Source organism: Crotalus tigris, unplaced genomic scaffold (assembly GCF_016545835.1).
Source record: "Crotalus tigris isolate CLP2741 ecotype Arizona unplaced genomic scaffold, ASM1654583v1 scf7180000017668.6805642782:7212621, whole genome shotgun sequence".
NCBI classification, from domain to species: domain Eukaryota; kingdom Metazoa; phylum Chordata; class Lepidosauria; order Squamata; family Viperidae; genus Crotalus; species Crotalus tigris.
In genome coordinates, this window is record NW_024096554.1 from 280,710 (window position 1) to 304,207 (window position 23,498).

The window sequence follows — 23,498 nt, forward strand, 5'->3', positions numbered from 1 at the left end:
AGTAACTTTAGCATTTGTAGTCCAACAGATGTGAAATCTGCAGACATACTTCTATTCCTTGGGACCAGGATAAAAGCCAGATTTAAGGATCAAAGGTCCCCATCCAAGAGACAAATCAAACGAACTAAACTATCATTTTTTTCATAGGAGACTCCTTTTTTACAAAAAATCTGTAATTCTGGCATTTTAAATCCAAACAGAATAAAGGCTGTGCGATTTTAGAATACTCCTTTAAAACATCAAATATACCAAGTTTTAAAGGACAAATTTATGAATGCTGTATATTTAGTGACAGAAATCAAATCTTTTAAAAATCATTTTACAAACATTCCTGTACTCCCTGTGGACATTCAGAAATCAACCCTAAATGAACCAGTTCAAAAATTGTTTATAATGGAAGTAAAAATCAAGTATCGTAATCACTTAGGCATTCCAACTTACTTTCTCCTAACCTTTCTCTTAAACTGATCTTAGATGCTGATTCTGGCAATTTTAAACTCATTTTGGGATGGATCTATGTGTATACTATGCAAACTTTGAAATGAAATAAAGTTTGAAAAATATCATTATTTATTTTCAGAATAAGCAAAGCAATAAAATTTCTATAGTTGTCACCAAATCTCAACATTTATATAAGAATTATAAGCAAAGCACTTTAAGTATAAGTCTCTCATTATCTCCTGGTACTGTAATAATTCAGATCAAACTCAGCCATGCATAAAACCATGCTATCAATATCTCTTTTACCGGCTACAAAATCGAGCCTTGCTGATTATGATTGAACGATTTTTGAAAAAAGTAAGGACTGGGTGAACATTGGAGATATCTGCTAATTTCAGAGCCAATTTATCACTGACTTCTTAAAGCAGTTCCTTCAAGTTTTCACCAGTTGCCAAGGAACAGTATTATGCAACATAAAATTCAGACTAGCAACATTCATTTGAATGAAGAATGTGATTTCTTTTAAAATTGTGGATTTATTTTTAACTTATGAAATCTAAATTAAAATAGGAATCTACATTTCTTTATTTGGGATAAAACATATGCACATGTTATCACCCATTAAAGCCACTTTCCAAAGAATAAGTAGCATTCAGTATTATTTATGCTTGTTCTTATTCTAGAAGTAAAAAAAAAAAAAAAGGATTGGGTTCATTTTATTAACTGTTGTTTCCAAAATGTTCATGAGAGAAAGTCTTCAGTTTTATTGTTAGCTAAAAGGTATGTTTGATTTTTACAATAAACAGAAACATTTTGCAAGTTTAACTGCTTTAATGTGGATATATAGACAGTATTATAGCAGGGAACCTGACACACAATGAGGCTGTTCATTGGCTTCTCATCACATTTCATTACATTGTATGAATGTTTATGGGGTGTCACATTCCCTACCAAAAGCTAAACATTGGCAAGGACACAAAATAAAGATTTCATAAAATATTTTTTTCTGCAAAGCTTTACCTGTACAATAGCTTTCTTGGCACAGAGACCATATATGCCCTGCTTAAATCATACAGCTTGAGATCTAAATCAGACATAAGTGGCCACAATGTTTTTTATTTATGGGAGCCCTGCCCCCTTTTTTTTTTAACATGTGGCAAGAATCATGGTTCAAGAAAATGGAATCCTAAGTAGGAACCTAAAATAAATACAATATTATGTAACTTCCTTACTTTGAATTGATTAATTAGGTGCCATCAAGTTGGTGTTTACACTTAGTGACCACATAGGTGGATTTGTTTTGGGATAAGCTGCCCCTAACTCAAATTTTCAGATTTCCATAGGTGCACAATTGCCACTGTAACTGATCCCATCCACCCTGCTGTTGATCATTATCTTCTTCACTTCCCCTTGAGCTGTAGTCCTTTTAAAGGAGCTAGATCTTCACATAATGTATCCAAAATATGATAATTTGAGTCTGATTAAAATCCATTTATTTGGCTATCTATGGTATTCTTAGGAATCTTTAAGTAGATTTCTTTAAATGAATATATTTTTCCATCATAGTAGTAGATCATTTTAATTAAGATTGCATGGCAAAAAATTAATAATGGTAAGGTGACCAGGCAACCCCATGTTTTGGAGAATAACTGGGTTCCTCAGGACACATTGCAACACACGTTTTCCATTGAAGACAGATCTTCTGATCTATTGAACTGCTTCCCCTCTTCTGATTTCCTTTTTTTTTTTTACCTAAAATGGCACCACAGTATTGTCTTCAGTTTACAGGGGAATGTTTGATATATCTGTATAGTTTTCTTCAGTAACAGGAGAGAAAGAGGTGGAAAGGAATTAAAAATTTATTTCCTCCCAATTTCTTACTGTTTTCCAGATTATCTGCTAGTTTGCAGTCTTCACAATTGCTTTTTTAAAGGGAAGAACAGGACGGAGAAAACTGGTTGCCACTGAACATATTCTCTATCTTGACCTTGGGGAGAGCACTGTTGCTGATACCATATGAGGCTAATGGTTAAAATGTTCTTGCTTGCACAACTGCTCCAGATTTGGAAAACATTTTTCTTCTGTGTCTATACACATTCTAAACCAAGAGCAGCTCTAAGTTCAGCAACAGGTGGGAAAGGATTGTTCAGATCTATTTATAACTGCCTCCTTCTCCAGTGGCTGCTTACTCAGCCCTACAGGGATTGCTGAATTTGTCATTCTGTTCCTGGTCATGTCTGTCAGCCACACTTGAGGGATTACCTTTGTATCTGGCCCCTAATACTAATAAGAACCATACAGCACTAATAATATGGACAGTGTTCATCCAGATCCCAACATTTTACATCTCGGTCTTAAAAATAGCATCCAAGCAGATCCTACTGGCATTTCTGAATAGAGAGAATATTTCTTTATTCTCTCTCCTCATACATGCAGGGGGTTTTAAGCTAACTGCTCAGCTTAATTATTATGCCTACAAACGAAGGCAAACCTGCTGTGAACAACAATTGCTCATAAAGAAATCTGCAGAAGGGTGGGAAGGTTTCAGAGACAACCGAGAGAAAAATCTTTGTTGCATTGCCCACACAAAACACAGGCCATCAAGTAAATATCTACAAATGACATGTAAACAAGTACATGTAAATACACATTTCAATCATTTTGTCAGGTTATGGAGGGTTAAAAATATCAGGAAGCATAAGACCTCACACATTTGTAGACTTTTATCTTGGCATTGTGAAAAAAAAAGATTCCAAGATGTTTGATATCCAAAGCAGGCAGCCCCAGGCTTTCATTTAAAGAGGTAGAGTACGTGCATTCATTTAAACTTTCTCCAACTAAAATGGAAAAAAGCTGGATTACATAATGTCAAACCTCTTTACTGATGAGACCAAGGATTAAATCTTACAAAATATTCCCTTCTCCTCATGTAATTTTTATGTTTAAAGTGGTCCTTTCTAGACTCCGGCACTTGAACTTCAATTCCCATAATTGTTGTCTGCATCTGTTGTGATTTATTTTGATTGCCTTTGGAAGAGGATTTATACTCCCAACAAAGGCACTTGATTTGGAAATTCTATCCCTATAGGTATACCCGCACACATGTGTACATTTTTGAAAAACTACTAAGCGGGATATACACCGGGTCCTCTGGATTGGATGCTATGGAAATAACTACTAAGATTTCCTTTTTAAAACTTCCCAATGTAGACTTCCCCATATAACAAATCTTCTTTCCATGAAGTTGTGCTTGAAATGGCATGGCAAGATTTAAGACTGTCTGTAAATTTGTTGGCTCAAATTTCAGTTTGGGTAGCCTGAATGTCTTTGGAGAATAGAAAGATGGTTCCTAAGTCAAGTCTACAGAATCAGACTCATTTTCCATCTAGCTCAATATGGACTATTCTGATAGCTAAATGTTTTCTACACTCTCCAGAAAAGCTCTCCCAGGTCATTTGCCATCTGTTCCTTTGCTCTTTGTCCCACCTAACATATTTCATGCACATGCAAACTGCATGTACATAAATTTTGAACATGGAATTGGAACCTCTGTTTCAATGCTCTGAGTAATGTAACTCGTTCAGAAAGAAGTGCCTCAAAATTGCATTTCTTGGATGCAATTTAAAAATTGGTATTTTTCCTTAATATATAAAATGTTCATCTTGCCTATTTGGGGCCCAAGAATTCTTATCAATATGCTTATTTGATATTTTAAGCCTTATTTGATCTTTCAAGTATTAAGGGCTGTATGCTACTATTAGCAGCATGTGGTCTGGCGTAGTTTTGTTTCTCTTCCTATTCTTCAGTCCTTCCTTGTCCTGATTATTATTCATTTTATTATTCCCTTTATATCTGCTTTCCACTGGAGGCTCAAGGTAATCTTGAGGGATTTTCTATTTTATCCTCGTAACAGTCCTCTGAAATAGGTTGGAGTGAGAGATATTGACTGTCTCAAAAGCATCCAAGGTACCATTTCAAAGTTAAAAGGCCGTTTCAAAATTAATCTGTAGGAACGGAACAAATAATTGAGAGCCCAGTTTGAAATTCAATTCCATTTTAATACACATTCATTGTAAAAAAAATTATTACATTTATGCTCTTATTGCTCTTTGTCTTATTCAGAAAAAAATGGGATGTAGCAGCATAATAAGAAGATATTTTAAAACTGGTTAACCAAAATTTTGTTCTACATTTCCACACTGTGAATTATACTGTTATGTGTGCTCTGTGTGAGTTGAATTGCTCTCTTCTGTACTCTGTGTAATTGCATGTATGTGTGTGTTTATACCCATGTGAGTATGCCTGTCTGGGTGTATATATGTCTAATGCTGCTTGTTGTGTCCTTGTGAAGGTTAAACAAGAAAACTGGAGCAGAAACTGGCACACGCTGTTTGTCAACAGGATAAATCTAGCAGAGGCTGATGAAACCTAAGTCTTTGCACAACTCTTGCCAAGTAAACTGTCCTGACACTTACTGATCCTTTTGTGGTGGTGCTAGGTAACTGTGATTGTGATTCATAATGCCTCTTCAAAAAGAAAGATCCAGATTATAACAGTTCTATGTTTTCAGGCATCCTGAGAATGAGGCAACAGAACAGGATCCTTTTTACGTAAATAATAAAACTTCAGAAATTTCAAGGCAGATTTCAGGGTGGCAAAGGTGGAATAGCAAACTAATTGATTAATAAAACAAATTCTCTGAATCCCTTGCCAAAAAATGAAGCCCCAGCAATAGAAAATAGAAAATGCTGCTGTTGCTTTTCTCTTTCTCTTCCTCTTCCTTCATATGTACTCTTCCTCTTCCTTCATATGTACTTTCCCCCCTCTCCTTCTCTCTCTCTCCCCCCTCTCTCTGTCTTTCTCTCTCTTTCACTATTATATAGTGTGGATGGATCAGTAGGTGTCTGTGGCTCATCCTACCTGAAAGAACTATTTTAGAAGAGAATCAAGGGCAGTAGGAAGCATTTGCCAATTCTCTTTTGCAGATCCTGGCACTCCATCTAACCCCATCTGTTTCCTACCCCTAATCCTGAGCAGTCTTTTTATTCCCAGAAAAGATTCCAATCCAAAGGAAAGAGGCTGTTTCCTGGCATTGACTTCTCTTTCTGCCTTCTCAGTTTCACCTTGCATGTTTTTTCAGACCATTAAAAAAGGAAATACTGTTAATAAAACTGACTTCTGTCTATTTCATTAGCAGGAGTATCTCCTGAGCAGAAAGCTATTTAAAGGAGATTGGGACTCAAACCATGGTTGTTTTCCTCCTATATGCATAGTTAACTCATAAGCCGCACAATATGAATTTAGAGAGGAAGGAGAATTTAACCTAGTCTTGCCCAAATACATGGGATTTTGAGAAGACCCGAAACTGCTATACACTTAGAAATTGCCAAGAGTCTTTGTACATGCACCTAATAAGTTTATAGAGTAAAGACACTCTTGCTTTCCCCTTTATGAATTTAGTGAATAGCACTAAGAAAAGAGTTGCTCTACTGTATAATTGTGCCAAATTTTCACAATTGCAATTCCACATTAGCATTACTTCATGTATAGATTGGGTAATTCACACTAGTCCAGAGAATGTGAATGGCATAGTCACATACAAGCAGCATTTCAGATTAATTGACTCACTCCAAAGTGGATGCCATTAAACAATCAGAAGGTTTGTTTTATCGGCCTCACAGAACATGAAGAGGGAGGGGATTTCCCAAAATACACACACACACAAAAGAGTTTTAAAGCACAGAGCACCTCCCTTGGAAAAGGTCTGTCACCTAGTCCATGCCCACCAAAAATGAAAGACTTTCAGCAAAACCTCTTGAGATGTTCTTACTAGATGTGCAGACTCAGCTGATTTTGGAAACCTCCGGGATAACTAGTGCAAAAATTATTAGAAGTGCTGCCCTACAATAGTAGGACCGATTCATCAGCAGCACATCTTGGACCATTACAGCTTCTGTAGAGAATAAGGAAGATGAGCTTGATGGAAATATGCAAGAACTGTGTTCTAAGCAAAAGGATCTGAAACATTTTAAAGTCGAGAACGGCCAGATAACATTCATAACCAGCTCAGATAGACACCTCCCTAATTTACTTAAGAAGACATACAGCACCATAAGATTTGAAAATTCTGTGATTATATCAATCTCAATAAAAGTAATTTTAGATATCCCGTGAAGCTAAATTGCTCCACCTAGTGGGACTAGCAGCTTCTCCAAATATTGCAAATATCCCAAATAAAGCATATTACAGTAATCCGGATATATTGAGATTAGGGCATCAGTTATCAGAATCTGGGTCCAGGTAGGCATTTGGCATACCCACCCTCCCCCAGCCACATCTTCACCTTTGTTTAGATAGTATCCAAGAATCCAAGAAAAGGTCCAGAAACCAACTTAGTGTGGAAGCTTAACCTCATTCAGAGTAACTACTGGGACTGATGTCCTCAGATGTTTATTGACATATAGCAATTAATCCTGGAGATAGGTATTTAGCTTAGGTTTATTTTACCTGAGCCTTCAGATATTGATTCAAGCTTTCCATAATATGCCTGACATGGCTTGGTGTGGTGAGGTACAGCTGAATATCTTCAGCATGCTTATAACAATTCACCCCAAATGACACATTCCTTTCCTTCTTGGCTTTGTGAATCTCTTAAAAAGTCACAAGAAAGAACACCAGTATCACTTGAGTTTTTCTTTAAATATTTTTGCTCTTATCTTGTCAAAAACTTTAATAAGGAACTTGATTATTATTAGAATTGCATTCGCTTTCCACTTATGCTCTCCTCCCCCCCCCATTCCAACGGATAGGCTTTTGGTCTGATTTGAGGGAACACTTCATTTGGCCTTACATTTAGACTAAGGCAGAAAGCTTTTTGTGTTCCAGACATTCATGAGAGGCAAACTATTAGCACTTAGAAACCTCTGGCACTAATTACTGCTGATTACTGCTAGTTTAGACAAAATATCCAGGTTAGTTGCATATTTTCATTCAGATAATCCTTCCCACCTCACTCTCAAGTTAATGTAGAGACAACAGAGAATGGCCTTGAAGGATAAAGGAAATCTCTATTTTCAAGTCAACAATCAGACAAGTGTGGTTTAAGTCCATTCCAAGAAATTAATCTGAGAAAATGCCTCAGATAAACCCATCCCTAATTCATATGGATATAAAATGAGAGAGGGGGAAGCACATTTAGACTTGCAAGATCCTGTTATTATAGCTGTTCTGATAAAAGTAATTTTTGACCAATATGGCATTGATTTCTTGATCTATCCTTTGGGGCTGGCACTTAATGCCTTTTGAATATCGAGGATCAAAATGTAAATGCAAACAAAGGAAATTTAAAATGTATTTTTAATAATTAAAACATTTTACTTTTTAAAATATTAATCTAATGATGATGGACATTTATGCCACATTAGCAAATGACAGCTGTCCATATAGAAATTCTGCAGGGATTAATTTTGACTTCCAGTATTTCAGAATCAATTTGGAAATCATTGCTGAAGGCTAGTGCTTCTAGAGCACAACCAGACAATTCCAGATGTTCCAAACCACTCTACTGTATTGTATTACTAAAGGAAGTGCTGTATAGATACTTTGCTAATTAAGTGAAGAGAGGCAGATTCAAAAACAATGAACAGAAAGTAGTGACAAGTTATATCATCTCAAGTTCCTAACATAGTATGAGATAAATGAGATTTTCTTGGTTCTTCAAGACAGCAACAAAACCTATCTGACAAGAGGCATTGCGTGGTGTTTCATTTTTTTCTCCTTGATGGCTTGTAAAAAAGAATAAAGAAATGAGAATATACTATGCCAGTGCTAAGTGGAAGAACTGTGTGTCATCTCCTCTATAACAGGTCAACTGAATGGAAGAAAAACATTGTTTGGAATATTTCTTATGCATTTTGTGTCCAGCATTTATATTCAGATTTCCTCTTCTTCCTTTCACAATTTTTTTCCAGTAACCACCTAAGGAATAACTTTGCTGGGCAGCTTACATGACCGTTTGGAAGCTACCACAAATTGGTATTTGCTTAAGCTGGCCTCTTTTTTATAGTCATATAATTCATCTTCTCTAACTGGCAATCCATAGTGATAGAGGCACTGTTATGGTTTAAAATTTACCTCTATCACTTTATCACATACTGTAGACAAATGTATATTACATAAATAAATTTCTCTTTTTACACATATAAATGTTACAGTTATGACATTTATGCATTATTGTCATTGAGGAAATCTCTATGGGTCAAAATTGGAGGAGCTTAAACCTTAAAAAAATAGATGATTTAATTCTACAGCAAAATATATTATATACATTTTCCGTTGTAGGTTATTACTAAAAGCTTTCAACAGGAGACTCAAAAATAAAAAGGTTAAGTAATGGCAAGTTCTGTATCATTATCCATTTTGCTCCTCTTTGAAATGTCCCACTATAACTGTTCCAGAAACAGTAACAGGCTCTCTTCAGTGAAGATCCATATCTAGAAGATCTTGAAACAGTTTGATCACATGTTGTGGTTGGTTGCAAGCATATTCCTCAAGTTTCAGCCCCATTTGTTTGTGCAAGCTTTTAGTGAGTTTAGAGACCACAGTTCTCACATTTCCACTCTTCCCAGGCAATACCCCATTACCAATCATGTTACTCAGGAAATACCAGAGAACAGGAAGGATGTGACGTTCCGTAACTTGAGGCTTTTGTGGATAAGCAACAGCCACAAGACCTGAAAGCAGAAGATTGCAGATCTTTAAGTAACAAGAACAGTGTTTCTCAACCTTGGCTGGTTCAGGAATTCTGAGAATTAAAGTCCATACTTTGTGGTCAAGATTGAAAAATAGTGAACTAGATAGTTGCTCATTTTTATGATCACACTCATAGCACTGAAATTTGAAAAACTGTTAAGTCAATATCCTTTTCAATGAACAACTGCTTATTTAGTTATGTTTGCAATTACAGTGGTAATTAAGTACTCATTGTTAATTGGTTCTGGGAAGTACAATAAATACCAAAAACAAAGAGTACCAAACAAATTTTTCCCATAACAAATAATGTAGTGAGTCACAAAGCAGCTGACATCAACAAATTCTAGCTTGTGCATTGAGTACCAAATAAACAAAGAGTACTGGGACAAAATGTTCACATCAAAATATATTGAGTACCAAATTTGATGAGTTTCAAAGCAGTTGCGTACGGAGGTACCACTGTATTCTCCTCATATAAGCGTTAATAGTATTGTACAATTAAATAGATAGCAATAACTGTTATTTATTTAAATTTTACCCTAGTATTTTCATATGTTGGTGTTAGGTAACATCAATACTTTTTATAAAAGGGAAATCTTTCAGGAGAATAATATGCTATCTGCATTAGTAATAGTGGCAGTTTTTTCCTCATTGCTGCATTTCGTCCATTCCTTGATTGCTTACACAGGCAGTCCTTGCCAACTGGACTGCATCAATAGACCATAGCAGTAGAGTCATAAAGTGGTTTGAAGGGAGAGAACGAACATGGGCTCATCTTTTCTAATAAAGTTATCAACAGCTGAAATAAGATTTATAATAGAACAAATAATCTTGCAGAATTGTTAAAATTCTTGAAATTAGTCCTCATGGAAATCTCCATGGAAACGTCTTTCAAGTAACAGAAAATAAGGTATGACTGTTTAAACAAACTCTTTAGTGCTTTATGCTAGTATAATGCCAGTATTGTTGTTATTTATTTGAAATTTTTGACTATTGACAGGGTGCCACAAACTGATATACAAATTATATACCACTGCAGCACATTGCCTGAGGAGCAGGCACTAGCTCCAAGTTAGAAAAAAAAATCAGGTGAAATGTAGCTAAATAGAAAACAGTGCTCCGTGGTGAGAAGGACACACATCACATCTGATCAGTGTCTGGTCTGTCCCACTTTGCCTCAAAAGCCACATGGAATAGTTATGTAGAATGAGACCATCCGAGAAAGACAATGGTCACAATTAATCAAGGAGGCTAACAACTTAGAACTAAGAAGAAATTTCCTGACAGTTACAACAATTAACTTGCCTCCAGAAGTTGTGAATGCTCCAACACTGGAAGTTTTTAAGAAGAGATTGGACAATCATTGGTCTGAAATGATATATCATTTCCTGCCTGATCAGGGTTGGACTAGAAGACTTCCAAGGTCCCTTCCAATTCTGTTATTCTATTGCATTCTATTCTAATCAAAGAGAGAAGCAACCTAGAAATAAGAAGACATTTCCTAACAGTGAAGACAATTAACCAGTGGACCGGCTTGCCTTCTGAAGTTTTTTTTGGAGGAGATCTAATATCAATAATATAGGAACACAGACTTCATGTATCACAGTCAGCTGCAGAGATCAGTGACAGAACACATACCTGTGACTACGAAAGAAATGTGCAAACTTAAAAGCTAGGAAAATAAAAATATTTTGGAAACAAAAACTGTACATAAATGGGATTTGAATCTAATTTTTTGTGAATTCCTTCTGTTATGTAACTATACATAAAATACATTTTGAATATTTAAAACTTGTTTTGGGGAGCTAAGTGGAATTCTGCACAACGGTACTTTGTATGTCAGCAGCAGCTTTGACTATTGATATTTGGCTATTCTTTTAAAACAAAAAAAAACTTAAATGAATTAAGAAAATAGTTTTGTTGTTAATCCTAAGATTACTTCACATGCTTTAGGAAAGTGGAACACCAGATTGTGTAAGTTAAAAACTTAAAACCAGCTTTTCCCAACCTGATACACTTGGCTTAGATTCCTGGATGGGTGGACTAGACTGAAATATACCTTCCATCTTTTGGGCAGAGGAAAGACACTGGCTAAATTTTGGGTGTTGTTTTGGTTGTGGCTTCTTACTGCAACTATGAGCCTAAAAGTGACTTTAAAGAAGTTGTTGTCACTTAGCCTACAATGTGAGATAACAATGACCTATCTTATATGGTTGAAACAATATACAGTATGTTAAATTCATTGTTCATTGTAAAACCTATAGAAATGCTAAATAATAATTTCTTCAACATCCTCTGGATATTTTTTTCCAAATTACCATAATTGTTGGCTGGGGATGATTGTGGCATAATGGTTCATGTTATGTCCCGAGCCTTGCAAACGGCTCGGGCGTTTGCAGGCAGTCCCGGGCAGGTGCAAAGCTGCCCGGGACCAGACAGGCTGTCGCCAGCGCCGTGCGCATGCGCGGGTGCTGGCGCGGGAAAAGTAACCCATTTACCCGGGAGTTGCCTATATAAGAGGCTGCGAGGCGTTTGGGCGAGGCTGAAGCCATCTTCCTGTAAGCTGAACGCTGAATAAAAGAAACTGAGAACTCCAGCTGCTTCTCGTGTCTGTTTTCCCGCCAAGGACGCAACACTGGCGACGAGGTGGGATGCCTTGCACTACCTGGAAAGGAAAAAGTGTAAGCTTACCCAAGGAGTCCTGAGCGGCGGAAGAGGAACGGTGTTGACTCAGCAGCTGCCCGCCAATCCAGTGCGCATTCGGGGGTAGGCTGGCTGATAGACCCGTCTCCTGAAGATCCGAAGATGGCGAAAATCGGAAGGCTTGCGGAATTCGACGTCTCACATCCAGAGCGGTGGGAGTCCTACGTATCCAGAATGGAGAACTACTTCAAGGCAAACCAAGTGAGGGAAGATAGCTTGAAGGCTGCCACCCTGCTTTGCGCTTGCGGCCAAGACGCCTTCGAAATCGCAGAAAACCTTGCAGCACCTGTTCCAGTAGAGTCTGTAAGCTACGCAGACCTGAAGAAGCTGCTGAAGGACCACTTCCACCCCAAGGTGTCCGTTATCTCATGGCGCCACACCTTCGAGCAGAGGGATCAACGGTCCGGGGAGTCAGCCAAGGAGTACATCGCCGCGTTACGGAAGGCCGCCAAGCCCTGCGAGTTCAAGGACCTCGAGGAACGACTGAGGGACCGATTCGTGTGCGGGTTGAGGCATCGAGAGCTACAACAGAGACTTTTCGCTAAGGAAGAATTATCCTTCCAAGACGCTTTAAGGGAAGCCACCGCGGAAGAAGCAGCAGGCGGCGCCGTCAAGAACATGCGGCCGATCAGAAGCAGTGCAGAGGGTGCGTCCGTGCACCAAGAAGACGTCCGACGAAACTCCGAGGAGGATCCGGACGAAGAAGTCGACCGTCTACACCCCGCGAAGGGAGAAAATCAGAAGGAAAGCTCTTCAGCTCCGCTCAAGTGCATCGGCTGTGGAGGTCGCCACAGGAGAACCGACTGCAAGTTCCGCTCCGCTACCTGCCGGGCATGCGGCAAACAAGGGCACATTGCAGCTGTGTGTCTGGGCCGACGAAAGGCACAACCTCAAGAAGAACGCCTGAAGGGTACCAGAGTCCCCAGCCAGAATAGGGTAGGTTTTTGCGCTTCGCGTAGAAACATTTGTAGGACAGGCACACACAAGCCCATGAAGAAAAAGCTGTCACTCAACGTGAAGCTACAAGGGGTTCCATTATCTATGGAACTAGACACAGGGTCTGCCCTTTCCATCATTTCATTGCATACATTTAGGAAGATTTGTTCCAGTAGTGGGACTAAGGCCAAGTTAAGGCCTTCTGATATTGTATTAACTGATTTTCAGAACTCAAGAGTGTGTGTTAAGGGGGAGGCCACCCTTAACGTGCAATACAAGAGTTTTGAAGGTCCACTAGACTTGTTAGTAGTAGGGGGTGAAAGAACGAGTCTCATAGGACTCGATTGGTTTGAGGCCCTGGGGATACACGTCACAGGACTCAACAGCTTACAAACACTCGACCTACAGGAAGTCTGCAAGGAATTTGCAGATGTTTTCAGCCCCCAGCTGGGCACATTCAAAGGACCACCTGTGTCCTTAAAGCTAGACCCCACTGTCACTCCCATTAGGATTAAAGCAAGAAGGGTCCCTTTTGCTTTAAAAAGTAAGATTGACACTGAATTAGACAAACTAATCCAACAAGGAATCCTAGAACCTGTTGATTCCAGCCCATGGGAGACCCCCATTGTCACGCCTCTAAAGGCAAATGGGGACATTCGCATTTGTGCTGATTACAAATGCACACTCAATAAGGCATTGCAGCAACATGCCTATCCTGTTCCTGTGGTCAGTCACATCCTGGCCTCTCTCAAGGGGGGGCGTGTTTTTGCAAAGCTTGACCTAGCTCAAGCATATCAACAGCTGCCTGTTGATGATGATGCTGCCATAGCTCAGACTATTGTGACCCACAGGGGAGCCTTTAAGGTAAAAAGGCTGCAGTTTGGAGTGAATGTCGCTCCTGGGATTTTCCAAAGCGTAATGGAAAACACACTACGAGGTATACCAGGGGTCTGCCCCTACTTTGACGATGTCTTGATTGCAGGAGACTCCACACACATTCTAGCTGAAAGGCTTAGGGCTGTCCTGTTAAGATTCAGGAAATCAGGCCTTAAGCTCAGAAAAGACAAATGCAAGATTGGGGTGCCTTCTACTGAATTTCTGGGATTCAAAATTGATGCTGCTGGGATTCATCCTGCTGAATCCAAACTAACTGCTATTTTAGAAGCACCCAGGCCAAAGTCTAAGGCCGAACTTCAGGCCTTCTTAGGCCTCCTGAATTTCTACAATTCTTTTCTTCCACATAAAGCTAGTGTAGCTGAGCCTCTTCACAGGCTACTAGACAAACAAGCTGTGTGGCTGTGGTCACAAGCACATGAGGCTTGCTTTAAAGAAGTCAAGGCCTTGCTCACTTCTAACAGTGTTCTTGCACATTTCAACGAGTCTCTTCCTGTGTGCATCGCTTGTGATGCATCCCCCTACGGGGTTGGAGCTGTCCTGAGTCACCTCAGGTCTGATGGAACTCAGGTTCCTATTGCATACTACTCCAGAACATTGTCTTCTGCCGAGCGCAACTACGCTCAGATAGACAGGGAGGCTCTGGCTGTTGTTGCTGGAATTAAAAAATTCCACGATTTTCTATATGGCAGGCATTTCACGGTCTTCACTGACCATAAGCCTCTGCTGGGACTGTTTACCACACGTAAGCAGACTCCCCACATCATTTCCCCTAGAATGCTTAGGTGGTCTATTTTCTTGTCTGCATATGATTTTTCATTACTCCACAAGCCTGGGAAAGAAATGGGCCATGCTGATGGCCTCAGTAGGTTGCCTCTGCCAGTAGTAGAAGCTGACCCCGCGCCAGCTGTCAACATTCTATCAATCCAAGCCTTGCCCGAGCTTCCTCTTAGTGCCAGGGATGTTACCGCTGAAACAGGTACAGATCACACACTTTCACGTGTCCGCTCCTGGGTCCTGTCCGGGTGGCCTGAGCACTGCCCTAGTCCTGAGTTTCAGAGTTTCTGGTCCAAAAGGAACGAATTGTCCCTTTCTCAGGGTTGTTTGCTTTGGGGAAACAGAGTTGTCATTCCCACCTCAATGAGGACTAGGGTCTTAGAATCCCTCCACGAGTGTCATCCTGGCATTGTTCGTATGAAGGCTCTTGCACGCAGCCACTTGTGGTGGCCTGCTTTAGATAAAGATATTGAGGCTAAGGTACACGCATGCCACCTGTGCCAACGATCTCGCCCAGAGATGCCCCAAGCTCCTGTGCATAAATGGGAGGAAACACAGTCCCCATGGTCTAGGGTGCACATTGACTACGCTGGGCCCTTTCAGGGCCAGTTCTTCTTGGTCCTTGTTGACAGCCATTCAAAATGGCTTGAGGTTGTGCCTGTCTCATCCACCACCACTGCAAAGACTATTCAGGTACTGAGGGGGATTTTTGCTGCACACGGGCTGCCAGATGTCATTGTGTCCGACAACGGCCCTCAATTCACCTCCTCCGAATTCCAAGCTTTCTTACAGGCAAACCTGATTCGTCATGCCACGTCTGCGCCTTTTCACCCGTCCACCAACGGTATGGCTGAACGCATGGTGCGCATCGCAAAGGACGCCTTGAAGAGACTCACCTACGGGGACTGGCATCACAGGTTGGCTGACTTTCTCCTTTCTTATCGCACCACACCGTCCACTTCTACAGGGAGAAGTCCAGCTGAACTTCGTTGGGGGCGCCAACTTACTACTAGACTTGACCGGTTGCATCCGGACAGACTGCCTTCATCTACCTCACATCCTAGGGCACCTAGACAACTACTTGTGGGTGCCCCGGTTTGGGCTCGCAATTACGGGCCTGGTCATACATGGGTCCCCGCTTCTGTGTCCAGGATCACAGGTCCTCTCTCCTACGAGGTTGCCCTGGACAACGGTCGTGTCCTGCGTCGGCACATCGACCAACTCCGCTCTAGGCGGGACTTTTCTGCTGAACTCCTGGGTCTTTTCCAGGGGGGGAGGGGGACCCTTTGGAGCAAAGGGAAGGGCAAGAGCTACTGCCCATCGCCACTGAGGGAGCCACAAACGGCTCGTCCCAAGGTTCTGCAATTGCTCCGAAAAGGAAGTCTTGGAGCTTACCCACACAACAGGCACTCACGCCTACTCCAGCCAGGGAGTTACCCCGGGGGCATACTCACTTTCCACACACAGCACACAGCACTCCAGCAACGGAGGATACCCGGGGGCATCCCAACAAATCATTCCCCGCAAGAGAGCTGGCACACAATGCCCAAGGTTGGCCTGACCTTACCCCAAATCCTACAGGGGGTCAAACATACACAGAGCTAGTCGAGGAACCAAGTCCCGACTACAACACCCCTAGCACAAATCAGGGGACACCTGAGTTTTGGGAGAGTACAGAAACCCACACGAGCCCAAACACAGAATGGGGTTCAGGGAATAGACAGCCTCCTGACAGGTCTTGGACTGACCTAGGGGGTTCTACAGAGACGCCCAGCAGTGGCTATCACTTCAAGGGGCCTGAGGGTCTACAGCTAGGTAGGACAACCAGGTCACAAAGCAACAGAAGCCCTGGCCTGACGAGCCCGGTGGGCAAGCAAGCAGGCCAGGCATCGGGGCACAGTCCTTGGAAGACACCAGGGCACAGTAGAGAGAACAGGCTCATGCCTCCCTCCAGTCAGGGGACTTATGCCAGTAACCCAGAGCTAAGAAGGTCACAGAGAGCAAAGAAATCTCCTAAGTACCTAGAAGATTACATAACATTGTTGGCAAGACAGAAGCCAGTAAACAGTGGGAACACTGGGGAGCAAATTGTCGTGTAAAATAAATGTTGTATGTTGATAGTAGTTTTAGCCCGGGGGAAAGGGGTGTTATGTCCCGAGCCTTGCAAACGGCTCGGGCGTTTGCAGGCAGTCCCGGGCAGGTGCAAAGCTGCCCGGGACCAGACAGGCTGTCGCCAGCGCCGTGCGCATGCGCGGGTGCTGGCGCGGGAAAAGTAACCCATTTACCCGGGAGTTGCCTATATAAGAGGCTGTGAGGCGTTTGGGCTGAGCTGAAGCCATCTTCCTGTAAGCTGAACGCTGAATAAAAGAACCTGAGAACTCCAGCTGCTTCTCGTGTCTGTTTTCCCGCCAAGGACGCAACAGTTCATATATGTTTTCAAGGAATATAATGATTCATCATTCATTCAAATAGCTGGGAGGACAGTATTAAAGCACTGTGTATTCAAAAGTTAAACTGTGAAAACATAGCTACTGATTAATCCAAAGGAAAAAAGTAGATACATATAGATTTTAAAAAGGTTATTTTCATCCAAAACATTTCATAAGCTGTAAAAAAAAATACCAGAAATTGAGAAAGTATACATCAATAATAAGTCTGTGCTGTCATTGTTGTGCCACTTCATTTATACTGCATTAAACTGGGGATTAGAGGACTAGGGTAAATACTGTTTTATTATAAAGCCATTTGGTAATTTTACTAAATGGAAGTTCTGCTGATCTTAAATTATCATTATTGCAGTTTTGTGGCTTCAGTACTTTTTTCCCCCTACAGGAAAAATTATAGCTCTTGAATGCTGCTTGTTTGTAGTGATTGATTTACAGCCTTGTAGATGGCTTGGTTATCTATTTCAAATAGACACTTATTTAAAAAGTCTGTATCAAATTTCTAAGCTACAAAGCTAAGCTAAAGGGTACTCTAAGAGTCAAACACCAGTGATGCCAGTGACCTTTTAGTGATATCTGATGAGGATATCTAGAATCCGGTTACATCTCAGTGGCCAATGAAGAACGATCATGATAAGCTTTAGGATGCATATATTGAAGGAACTAATTTCAATTTTGGGGTTCTGATATAAGAAATTTATGATTTAACTTCAGCTAAATACTAAACCTCAGCTAAATACACCTGTGGATTGGACCCCTTGCAAACTTTTGGTTCTGTTGTCCAATCGATTAAAAAGATCGTAGCAATTGGTTTGGGGCAGGGGCAAGATACCAATTTTCAGAAATAATTCCTGAGTCATCTGAATTCCTGGAAAGGACATAACAACTTTGGTCCAAGAAACCATGGTTTATTTTACTGAGAATGTTCTATCCACATCATCTCTTCTTCCTCTCATTCCTTGTTAGGAAAAAAATTCTTAAATCATGGCTGTATGTCTAAGCTTTTATATTATATTTTAATTTAGACTTCTTGTCAAAGCTTGTATCAATTTCTTTGTTCAGTGGTTTCTTCAAACTGTTATATTAAAATTCAAAGAATAAAGGGGAAAGAAAATGCTAGTAGAAACCACACCTACTTATTGTTTTGTATCTAAAATGCAAATTAAGTGGAATATTTGATTTTATCCAATATTCATAAAACTGACACAGAAAATTGCAGCAAAACAATTTTGTATCTTTATTTGGAAATAAACTCAGCTGAATACCCTGAACAAATGGAATGGGACAACATTTAAATCTCTGTGGAGTAAATCATATATATGTTTTTGCAAGATATTCTTCTCTATTTTGGAGACATGAGCCCAACTGATTCAACTTATTTTGATACCAATCTTTTCAAAGTGACTGTCCTGCCAATATGTTGCTAGAAACAACACCTCTAAGACTGAGACATGTCTGTGCTAATAAGCCAGAGATCCTCCAGAGAAAGTGCTGGCCTATGAGAAATAAGCAGTCATTTCTCATTTCAAGTTTGAAAAGTTGCAAATAGAAATATGCTGGCTTGAACTATGAATAAAGGTACTCTTTGTCTCCTACTGTTATCAGAAATATAGTTCAGAAAAAGCTCCACACCAAACATAGTCTTTTCTGACCTGCCAGATATTCCGTGATGTCCTGCAGAGCTCGGCCAGTGAGAAAACGCACTCTGCTGGCAAATATTTGAAGCAGCAATAGGTTATCTGAAAGGAACAAACAGATTGTTTGGAGCAAACTATTATGGACCACTGAAGAATGAATGTGGAGGTTACACAAGTTACAACATAATAAAGAACACTTTCATGGGTTTTTTTTTTTTGTGCTTTAATTGAGAAGAAATTGTTTTTGCAAATTTAGATTTGTTCCTACAAGCTACTATCCTTCATAAACCTATGCTAATCTTCCCCAATTTGTATTTTTCCAATGTGTTGGGACCTCAATAACCAGAATCCCCAGTAACTAATTCAATTGAATTGAAGGCTTGGAGAAGTATTGAGCTTGAAGGAATATGACTAATGTATGAACATTCTGCTCTGATACTCTGTGAAATCAACTTACAAGCAGAAATTACAAAAAAAAAAATTATTATAGCATTGAAGTTTTTGCTTGCAAATAATCAAACTAGGCTTCAATGGATCCTACTTGGCCAGACATTCTTCTCCCAACGCATTCAAATGTAATCAATGTTCCTTGCAATAATCCATTTCACACTCTTAAAGATGCAAGCTATTTTAAATAATGATATTTTAAAAGCATAGTGAAGAAACATTGTTTGTTCAGTATACCTTTACGAACAAACTATTTTATTGAACAATGTACTAATATACTCAAATCAGCATCTACAACTCTTTAAGATGGAGGATTATCTTTTTGTTAAAATTCTTTAAGCGATTATGCAAGTGTTTGATGCAAAAGTTGTATGACCTATGGTTCTTCAATGCCACTTTATAAAGAGATATGAAGTAGCATTGGTGGATTGCCTTAGGACTATGGAATTCAACCAATAACAACCAATACCATTAGAAGTCATTTTGGGGGGATTGTAAAGCATTTGTATGTTTGCTGGCTTTTGACAACCCAGGATCAGGCATTTAACAATGATCCAGGATTCAGCCTTCAGTGAATAGATAACATGCCCGAATGATTTTAAATGGAATCTATTCCAAGCCATTATGATGGAGGGAAATGGTACAGCAAATAAATACACATTAATTAAATGTGACAAGTGTTGATGGGTTGGCAGATGATTTTTTTTAAAAAAGATTATTTTCCTAATTTGTTCCTTTCCAGGTTATGCAGCCAAGAAGAATCAAAGAATCAAAGAGAACAGAATAGCAAGGAGCAAAAAAATTGTGCTCTGATCAATGCCATCCATTGTGATCGTGATGAGGAAGAGGATGATGTTCTGAACCAGGCAATTCTGTCCTTATAGTGATTAATGACAGGTACCACCATTTGCTGCAGTAGGAAGAACAATTGCTTTGAAGTGCTAATATCAAATGTGGAGAGTGGGTGTTAATTATTGATGATCATTGCCCCCTTATTACTATCTTTAAAGATTTTAGTTCACTTGTAAGACTGACTTTCAAAATTCATTCTAAAGTAAAGGATGGTACATTTCTCTCTCTCTCTCTCTCCCTCCCTCTCTCTCTCTCTCTCTCTCTCTTGTCTTCCAGAAAGATGTGCTGTACATTTCAAAAATATGAGAATCATGAAAGCCCCAATAAGCTATTGGTAGGAGATTAATTTAGAGCTGCTTTCGCAGAAGATCAAGAAATGGGAAGATGTAATGTTTGACAGCAATGGGTTGGTTTTTTTTTAATCTTCTACAGCCAGCCTTCACAAAGTGGGGAATCAGGTACCAGATGAAAAAACTCAAATTCTGAAATACAGTCAGAGAACACTTCCTTTTGAATGAGTTTTGTTCTTTCATCCATGCAAACAGGGCCTTTCTACAAATGTAAATTTAATTGTATATCTTAAATGTATTGCTGATGTCGATGATTATATTAAGCTATTTTTATTGCTGCTCTCTCTCCATCTGATATTTTTATTCAAATAGACTTTTCATAAAATCACTATAAGGAAGGTTTCTATATGCTTTATATGTTACTGGATGGGAAATAGGTCCGAGAAAGAAATGAATAAATAAAGTAATGAAAATCAAAAGGAAAGGAAAGGAAAAATATCTTAGCAAATATCCATAACATATTATTATAATCAGTTAACCACATTTATGAAGCCAGTTATTTTTTAAAGAATTTTATTAAATTTCAAAAATTAAAAAAAGAGAAGAACTCTTATTATTAAGAATTAAGAACTCATTATATTTTTCAAATCCCAAAAATTTCTGTCCAGTAACATTTAGAATCTGTGATTTCCAAGGACATATGAGCCCCATACTTATAAATGACAATCATACATTCCCTGAAAGATAAAGAAATATATACACATACTGTCCTCTTGTGGTCAAAGCTCCTAAAGGATCCCTAGATAATGTAAGTGGTTCCCAGTCCAGTCAAGGAAGGAAAATAATGTTAATCCAAACTCAGAATTTACACAAAGAACTATAATTTCCAGAATGTCAATTATCCTGATCCATAGACATATTGGTGGACATTTTTGGAATTAATTGCAGTATCAGGGTTATTTTTCTCAGAAGTAATCCACTGGGGTCCAGTGTAAAAGAAGCAACGAGTTTAGATAAAAGGAGAATACTCTCTGTGCATGCTCAAGCCTCTAGCCAAGTATAGGCAACTTGTGTACATGTTGCTGAACTACAAGTAATAGCTTCTCCCAGCATTGATTGTGCTTCCTATAGAAGCTGGGATCTGTAGTTCAACAATATTTACAATGATACATATTAGCTATCCCTGCGAATTAAAACACAGTAAAATTAATTTCTGATTCTAAATTCAGTGCTCATGTTATTCAATATAGGCAGAAATATGACATGGTTTGGATATAAATAAATCTACTAGGACCTCTGTATGTCAGTACTAACTTCAGTTGTGATTCATGAAATCCTATAATATGTCTGGCCTATTCATCCAGTATAGCATTTTCATATTGATATAAATCTATGTGGTATGAAATTAACAGCAGTCCTTGGTTTTGTAGTTATTGGCAATTGCAATTTCTGCCTTTGGAGAACAATGTTTGAAAGAAGCCGTCATTTAGACATGGATTTATGCTTGTTTGTTCTTCAGAAATGAGCTCAATAAACTATAAATTTCCTTCTAAGAAGAGTACGCATTGGAGATATTTATGAATTAGAGATAGGAGAATCAGCTGGATGAAGCTCATAACTTAGGACTTCTATAAAGCCAGCACAGAAAAAGCTTATTTGGGAGATTGTCCTCAAATCAAGAGCAAAAATAACTCATGGGCTATATTCAAACAACGCACATAACCTTGTCCCTGAAATTTCTAGATTTGCACGATACACGGAACCATACACTAACCAGAAAAAAATGTCTTCATACAATACAGTAAGCAATGAAAAAGCAAACCAGGGTTCAAACTTACCAAGCTTTATATATATATGACAATTTATAAGGCTGCCTAGTCAAGATGTGACTATGAGAAGATAACTATCAATCAGACATCCACACTCACAGTCTGCTTTCTTTAAAATTCTGTAAGTCTTTTTATCTGATGGGCTGAAAGATAGGATATAACAGCAAACACAAAAATAGCCATATCTGGCAAGTAGATAACCATTACCTAAATAAGTAATCATTATGTCCAGAACCTTTATTGCCGCACTGTAAATCCCAGAATTCTTTGAGTTTAAGTTGTCCATCACTATAGTCACCACGGAGAGCAGGACTGGATTAAAGCCATTCTTAAGCACTGGAATCATGGTGACAACTGATTCTAATGCATACTGATTCACTTTCTTGTTGGAATCCTGAAGCCTCAGTGTAAAAGTATCAAAAATCTGTTAACATTAAGAAAATAAGCAAGTAAATACTACCATAAATATCAAACACAGAAAATGTGGGAATTTGTCCAACAAGTTATGAGCCAGTATATGAATTGCTTTAATATATTTTGCCAGATAAATATCTCTTGCATTCTCCCTCATATATCAAGTGTTAGTAGAGGTCATTTGCAACAAATCAAACCACCCTCCAATTCATTCACCAAGGCTCACATTTAACGTAAGATCACAGATGTGAAAGTAGAACTGTTAATGCTTAAGGCATAATAGGATAACTTGGTCATTAAGGATGTTACATGGTATGAAAGAAAGCTCCCTTTCTAAGTTGTCTACCTTCAAGGTGGGAAACAAGAGGTAGAGGAAATATTCTAATGTTCCTATGGGAAGCAGTTTTACATTGACGAACTAATAGTATCAGTCTCTCCATGAGAGGAAAGCAGAACTGTTTCTACTCCTGATGTTTTAATAGTTAACAAGAAAAAGCAGAACTGGATCTCCAACAAGGAGAGTCCATGTGCCCCAACTATTATAAAGAATTCCTCATAAAAAAATAATAAATTGAAGAAAAGTTAAAAAAAAAGAGTAAAATTAATTCATCGGGCTGGATGCTAGGATGGTATTGCCCTTGCAACTTTAATAAATATTTATGTTTTAATTAGGGTTACTGGTATTCATAATGGATACCTGCACAATATTTGATGAGACAAAGTGTGGGTTCTTCTTGCAATGGTCCATTAGTAAGGCTATTCCATCTATTCGTATCTGAAATTCCTTGGCTCCAAGCTGTTTGTTCAATTCCTTCAGCTGCTCCATTATTTCTATGCTGCGAAGTGAGGAACCACGAGCTGCAGGTTGTGAGAAATTAAGAACATCCATGGTAGACCTGGAATTGAAAAGTGAACAGCTTTTCACCATATTTCTGAAACATATGATATTACAGTAAATAATTTTATCAAGCCCTGAAAGGAAACACCATTTTTGGTGTGCCAAATATACCATGCAAGTTAAACAATGTCCACTTAACCTTCATAAGTCATTCCAGATGCAAGATGGAAGACTCTGAATCAACT

At 39.1% G+C, this 23,498-nt stretch overlaps 1 protein-coding gene across 10 annotated transcripts in view; it reads right to left on the bottom strand.

The window, feature by feature from the left end:
- Window positions 1–4,478: 4,478 nt before the first annotated feature.
- The window catches only part of TOGARAM2 (TOG array regulator of axonemal microtubules 2), a 61,347-nt gene continuing 42,327 nt past the window's right edge, over window positions 4,479–23,498 (bottom strand). For 8 of the 10 annotated variants that reach the window (XM_039337039.1, XM_039337036.1, XM_039337038.1 and 5 more), the window contains 4 exons: window positions 23,113–23,311; window positions 22,209–22,425; window positions 18,599–18,685; window positions 4,479–9,173 (listed from right to left, as the gene is read on the bottom strand). In XM_039337039.1, the coding sequence (XP_039192973.1) occupies window positions 8,917–9,173; window positions 18,599–18,685; window positions 22,209–22,425; window positions 23,113–23,311 (760 nt within the window). In that variant the 3' untranslated portion in view covers window positions 4,479–8,916. Of the gene's footprint in view, window positions 9,174–16,820; window positions 18,686–22,208; window positions 22,426–23,112; window positions 23,312–23,498 lie in introns of those variants that run through there. The other 2 variants (XM_039337044.1, XM_039337045.1) reach the window with 2 other exon arrangements.